At 38.0% G+C, this 7,094-nt stretch overlaps 1 protein-coding gene across 1 annotated transcript in view; it reads right to left on the reverse strand.

The window, feature by feature from the left end:
• LOC107684226 (dynein heavy chain 5, axonemal-like) overlaps positions 1–7,094 on the reverse strand; it is a 112,086-nt gene that overhangs the window by 78,293 nt on the left and 26,699 nt on the right. Inside the window, 13 exon segments of the mRNA XM_016480440.1 lie at positions 451–597; positions 690–843; positions 935–1,042; positions 1,217–1,351; positions 2,448–2,618; positions 3,131–3,318; positions 3,618–3,796; positions 5,274–5,446; positions 5,673–5,856; positions 5,858–5,895; positions 5,989–6,201; positions 6,405–6,561; positions 6,792–6,955. Coding sequence (XP_016335926.1) covers positions 451–597; positions 690–843; positions 935–1,042; positions 1,217–1,351; positions 2,448–2,618; positions 3,131–3,318; positions 3,618–3,796; positions 5,274–5,446; positions 5,673–5,856; positions 5,858–5,895; positions 5,989–6,201; positions 6,405–6,561; positions 6,792–6,955 — 2,011 coding nt within the window.

Raw genomic sequence — 7,094 nt, forward strand, 5'->3', positions numbered from 1 at the left:
GCTCCTCCACCACCTGCTCCGCCGCCGTTGGTCGGCCCCCTGGAGTCGGTGGGCATTCCTCCTCCATGGCTCCTCCTTCCGTCGGCTCCACCGTGGGCCGCTGTTATGGCTGTGGCCTGGGTCCTGCTGTGCTCTTCCTGCTCCGGGTCCCTCCTGTCTCCTCCCTCCATCGTCTCCTCCCTGGAATCTGTCTGCCGGCCCCCTCCCGGGCGTCCGTCCTCCTCCTGAGCCTCCTCCCTAGTTCCCACCCACTCCCCTCCCCATGTTGTTTCTACGGTGTGAGGACGCACCTTCTGGGAGGGGGGAGTAATGTCACGCCCCTGGACTCTTTGTGTTGTGTTTAACCTCCCCAGGTGTGCCGTGTTCATTAATAATCGCAGGAAATACAGTTTTCAGAGCTGGACAAAGCTTCATGCATATTCTATTCCCTTTTTTAAATAAGTGATCTACCTTTCTTTGCTCTGAGTGTTTTCCTCCAAAGAGTGGAAAAGATTCCATCAGTCCAGTCATTGGTTGCCACATCAAGTCGCCCAAACATTTGAGGTGCAGTTATAGCTTTAGGGTTCATACGCATCTCTCTGTGAGGCTGGCCGCAATCTAGACATATTGTTTTACAATCAAAATCACAAATTAATTAAACATCAATAATGGTAATGGCCTGGTTTCTGTGCCTAATGTCTAATTCTCACCGGTCATGGCCTTCATTAGAGTATGAATGCAGGCTGTTTTTCCTGCTCCGCTGGGTCCTAGTGCCATCATCCGATGACGGACTCTTTGAGTCTCATATAGTTGAATGACCTTTAACCTCCATGGTGGGTGATTGATCAGACCAGCCTCAGTCACCTAGTAGGACAAAAAAATAAAGACAACGTTTTGATTCCTACTTCATTCAAATTTTGGAGTAAGTGTAATTTTTAATTATCAACCAAATAACCTGTTTGTCTATGGCTGACTCCAAATCAGGGTATCCAGCTTTATCCAACTTAATTCCAGGAAAAAGATCCTCCATCAAACTCAGGAACAATGGCTCATCCTCATCAATCTTAAATGACAGAGTTAGTTTCATTGTTATGACAGACGATTTTAGAAAGGAATTCTGATACTAAACTGCAAATTGATATGAGAGAGAATCTATAATCAAGCGAAGGTATGACTGTTCGTTCCATTGGTTCCTCAAATGTGAAAACTATGTCTGTATGCATGCTGGTACTCTTACCAGTTTGGACAGGTTCATGTCTCGCAGAACTCTCATGACAATAGTGGACTCTGTGTCATTAGGATTGGCCCGTTTTGCTGCTCCAAGCGTGCGCAGGATGGACAGGTTATTGCGGAGACCAAAGTCATAGTGGACCTAAGAGAAAAAAGGAAACCCAACTCAAGCTCAGCAATAAATAAACAAATCAATCAATATAAAAAGAATAAATAAAAAAACACTATAGTTATCTGGTCTAAAATGACCAAAATTGCCTAAAATGACCTAAAATTGCTGAAAATGTAAGTGAACAGATCTATTATTAACATGCCTACAACATACTCACAATGGCACTTTTTACTTTAGTAAACTTCACCTCTACCACAACCTTATTCAAAATGTCAAATAAGTTATGTATAATTATGTACAAGTTTATTCAAGAATGAAGGCTGACACATTTAATCCACAGCATACACTTGTCAAGATTTAGTTAAATATTTGGAAGCAAGGAAAAAATACCATGTTTATCCTCTGGGTACCTGGATACAGTCATTGTCTCAAGTTCCTGAGCAACAATAGTTTACTGTATTTTCTAGCATTATTTGTTATTATACAACAGTTCGTTCTGGTTCTCAAATCTGATTGGTTGAGAACCATGAGATATTGTACTGGTATCGCTACAGGAACGCCCTTTCACAATTTTGTATCACTCCGCTTGTTCTAGCCGGGTCTATGTTTTTTTTTTAATTATTCACTGAGCTAATCGTAGAGTACTTAGTTAATATAAGAAGAAACGTCTAGCTTTGCGGTCTCTCTCTCTCTCATTTGGATGTACGTCTTGCCGCATTGTTTCTCTCTTATAACCTCATTATTTCTCACTAATAACCTAACTGAAGCAGCACATGCCCTTGATACGAATTCTAAAAGTGACATATATTTAACTGTCAACTTGAGCTTTGAATCCGTGGTGGAAGGAAGTAGTTCCGCACAAAAGAGCACTCCGTTGTTTCTTGTTTAATTACACACATGTTCCGTCGAACTGTTGTATAAACGCAATATCACTCTGGTACTTGAGTGATACCGGCTCTATATCAGCGGCTGTGATTGCCTCCTAATCACAGCCATGCTGATATAGAGCCGGTATCGCTCTCGTACTCGAGTGATATTGCTCATATCTAGTTCACAATGAGTGGGGCAGAGCTCAGTGAATATCTGCTTATTAGTTATAAAGTACATTGCTACTAATGATAGTCACCTGTTTAGAGAGCTGCTCCTCGCACAGTTTGTATAGAGTGAAGAATTTCCTGGCTAGTTCAATATTGTCAATAAAGCCACAGCTTGCCAGTTTCACTCTGATAATTATCTGCCTGTCAGGAACCATCATCGCCACTGAGCGGAAGCTAATTTTCAGATTCTCGGGAAGTTCCTGCCCCGAAAACAAAATGTGAAAATAGCAACATACATACAAGAAAATAACAAGAGTTAATATGTGTAAACCTTTTCCACTGAAATCACCATTTCATTTAGTCTTTTCCCACAGATTTTCACAAGCAGTAATGGTATATCTATAAATAACTGTACCTAAAGGAGATATCTGTAAGTAACTGTAATGTTTCATGTGTTCAATATAATATGAAATAGAAAATAGGAATTGACCAAAAGTAAATAGTTTCTCTGCATCTCATTGTACTGTTTTAGAAATTTTAAAATTGTATTTATTTATTTAAAGAGTGGCAATATGATAAAAAACACCAATTAATAATGAGGATGTGCAGTCACAGTTGTGTGTATTATGTGTTTACACTTACAGTGAAAAAATGTGCAAACCACTGCAATACTTTTTATGTATACCATTTATTAGTTCCTGCTTCCTAGTGTTAAAGTAAATCTTTGTGAGATGTGTGATATTTTAAAGAAGACATAAAGACAGCAGCCCACCATGGTGAGGAAGATGCCAAATTCTGGGTTCATCTCCACGTTATCTCCAACCGTAAAGATGAAGTTCTTCCTCCATTTTTTCTTACAGATGAGTACAATGGCGATTTGCTGAGCTGCTACTGAAAGCACTGGCAGGTCGATACGGTTAAACTCATCAAAACAACCCCAGGAGCCAGACTGAGCAAGACCTAGAGACACAAAAAAGAAAGTATGCAATAAGAACATGAACATCCTAATAAAATGACAAAAAATCTAAGAAATTTGTTACTCATGTTTAATTTCACACACCATATCACACCGAATATTACTTGCGTATGGGTAATGAATTAGAGATGATTGCTTACAAATTACAATGAATGACAATACATGTGCTTACAAGCATGTATTGCCATTCATGATTATATTACATGGATATGATTTTTTTTTTAACTTGCAAGAATAAAATTACATTCGTTTTTATAATGTGCATTGAGCACACGTGTGGCACCTTTAAAAATTCTGCCCAAGCCTCTGAAGTCCATCTGATCGGAGCAGTTGAATACCACCACATATTTGCCCAGGCAGCGGCCCATGTCCTTAGTGGTTTCTGTCTTTCCTGTTCCAGCCGGCCCAGTTGGGGCTCCACCCATGCTCATTCCCAGAGCTTGAGCTAAAGTGATGTAGCATCTGGGAAATGTATTGAAAATAGTGTAGAGATTCATATATTTTAATCTTAATAAAATGTAACATTTGCACTGTAAAAATATCTTCTTAATCAGTATTTTCGTCTATTGTCCAGTAAAAATATCTGAACACTCATAGCATCATGCATTATTATTGCATAATTCCACACATATTCTCTGGAGAAAAAAATATTAATATCTGACAAAATGTAGATTTTTAGGGGCTTGAGGATGTTTCTTATGAGAACACAAGGCAAAACACTACATGGAAAGTAATTAAAATGTGCTAAATGTAATAGGTATATTTAACCATTGGGTCTGTTTTTTTGTATTGTGATACAATTTCTTGGCAGTTAAAGTCCAAATTCTCATTATTGTATTGTAAAAATAAAAATAAAAAATGTAAGTCTCATTACTGTAAAGTGATATACTATTTCCGTTTTTATACCTACTAGTAATATTTGTTGAGCCTTTCATTTATAAATATTTACATTTTAAAAACCATAGTATTACAACATGTGTTACAGTAATGATAATCTAAAGAAAATCACCATTGTGAATATTGATTTCCTTATGAAAGATATAATTTCATATGCTCATCCTTTTATTGGGCTTTTGTATTTTGTTCTGGGCACAAGTGTATGATCTATAAGAGATCACGGTTACACTTTATTTGGTCCCACTTTATATCAAGTGTCCCTAATACCTGTGTACTTGCATGGTAACTAGATGTGTACGTAGTATGTAACCACAGTGTAAGTACACATTGGTACATAGTATCTAGAGCTGTAATATTTCTGTAACTACACACATGTAACAACCCACTGAATGGTATGTGTAAGTACAAATGTGTAACCATTTCCACCCCTAAACCTACCCATCTCCACCCTCTGGATCAAATGGTTCCGATTACTCTTATACATATTGTTGTTACAAAATGTAGTTATATATAATTCCTGTTACACGAGTACTTAGTGAAGTGAAAAAAGTGTTGTTACCAATGTCCTGTTACACATTTGTACTTATACACGAACCATTCTGAGGGTTGTTACATGTGTGTAGTTACAGAAATATTACAGCTGTAGATACTATGTACCAATGTGTACTTACACTGTGGTTACATACTACGTACACATCTAGTTACTATGCAAGTACACAGGTATTAGGGCCACTTAATATAAAGTGGAACCCTTTATTTTAAGGTGTCCTTGTTACAGTGTAATTATACATTTAAGTACTGAGCAAAATTAATTAACTACATGTACTTACTATATGGTTAGGGTTAGGATTATGGTTTGGTTTAGGGTTACTTGCATGTAATTATGCATAATTTATTGTTATTATAATAGTAAATACACATAACGTGTAACAAGGACATTGTAAAATAAAGTGTTACCGAAATCACATCTGCCTTGTAATTATACATAAATGGTCCCACAGTGGAAAATAGAGGTAAACAAGCTTGTAATTGCCAGCAGCACCTGTCAGTGAGAGGAGTGATGACCAGCCTGTCAGTACAGCCTAGAAACTCATTCTGGTACGCGAAACCCACATCAGTGATATTGATCATCATCTTATCCGAGTCTTCATTAAAGTAAAAGCGACATTGCTTCAGCCATTCAAAGTCTGTGGGACTTTTGATGTGCAAACGACACTGTGTGACAAGAACAGACATTGCACTGAGATTAATTTTTGCTGGGTGGTTATCTTTTGGATTTGTCTCAAAGACATGTATATGAATGCTTATAACTGCAAAAACTAAAACTTTGGCTATTGTTAAGCTTTAAAAAAAATGTTTACCAACTAGGTTTTACCTGAACAATTAATTGTAGCATGTAGCATATAAACTGGATTAACAGAATCTGGATTAAGGCACTCACCAAATCGTCAAAGATGTCCCTCTGGTGTACATGAATGGTGATTAGTGTTTCATACTTTGTTCGTTCAACAGCTCCAAGGTCCTTTGTTGTCATGTCAATCAAATTGTTGAGGAGCTCAAGAAAAAAATGGATGGTTTTAGCCATGATTTTACGGTCATATCTGGCATTGCTCAAAGCATCCTCAATCCTTCATCCAGATCATCTGGATTCCCAGTAAACCAACCTAAACCACAGAAAGCAGCAATCCTAATAATATACTGTAGCATGTTGCTTAATTTACAGTACAATGTGCTATCGCTGTCAGTATCTTGCATACCTGTGCAGGAAAGGAGTCCAAAAATTCGATCAACTCAAAGCCAGATTCTTGAATGGCAAGTGCAGCCTGATGGATGACAAGGTGCAAAGACCTCTGGGATTCTTTCAGTAGCGCATTAAGCCAGATCTCCACATTGCCCTCTGCCATGACGGGCCTGTCCAGCTCAACTGTCTCACTTTCTCGTGATGATATCGCCAGAATCTTATCATACATCTTAAAAGCAATTTGTTGTGAAAAGTTGGTTTAATATCAAAAAGCAGATATTATACTGATAAAGCAAATATTTTATAAAATAATGATCCGAAAACATGACCATGACATGAAGCAACTGTTCCAGCATGTCTATTAAAACGTAAGGTCACCATATACTGTAGAAAATCAAAGGGTTATATTTGCTTATTTAAAGTAGTGATCACCTTTTCATGGAAGCGGACACATTTGATGTTGTCAAATATGTTGAGTAGGTGAGCCTGGATGGTGTGGGAGTCAGATGCTTGGCCCAAAATCTCCAGCAGGGCGGGATCTGACACAAAGAAGAAATGTGGAAAGAGCAATCGCTTCTTCTCCAGGTACCTGTAAAGCAGAAAAAGAGATTGCTTAAATCAGCTGCACTACGAAGAGCTCTACTCCACCTGCCAAAAAATGCAACTCAAAAATATGAGATTTCAAAAGTCACATACAAAGTTGTTTACCACAGATTTTATTTTCCCTCAACCTAGTTCCCAAGTCCCAGGTGCAGCTTGCTATAGAAACTGCTGAATCCTGATATAAGGACTTGACTGATAAACAGTTGTGTGACATACCCTGTGAGGGATTTTTGACACATCTCTAGCTGTTCCAGCAAGTGAGGCAGCAGCTGACCCATAGTCTCATCTCCAACACACGACTGGACTACATTAGGCATCTCATGAGCTCGAGTCATTATTTTCACCCAGGATTTATCAATGTTGGAGAACCGCTTTGCCTCCTAAAACAGAAATATTCATTTGACTTTGTTAATAAGATTTCACATGAAATATTTAATTTTTCAAAACTGCCAAAAAAAAAAAACATCTGTGGCATTTTACAAAAAAAAAAAAAAAAAACCCCAAAACTAAACCAAACAA

Source organism: Sinocyclocheilus anshuiensis, unplaced genomic scaffold (genome assembly GCF_001515605.1).
Source record: "Sinocyclocheilus anshuiensis isolate Anshui unplaced genomic scaffold, SAMN03320099.WGS_v1.1 scaffold113, whole genome shotgun sequence".
Taxonomy (NCBI): Eukaryota; Metazoa; Chordata; class Actinopteri; order Cypriniformes; family Cyprinidae; genus Sinocyclocheilus; species Sinocyclocheilus anshuiensis.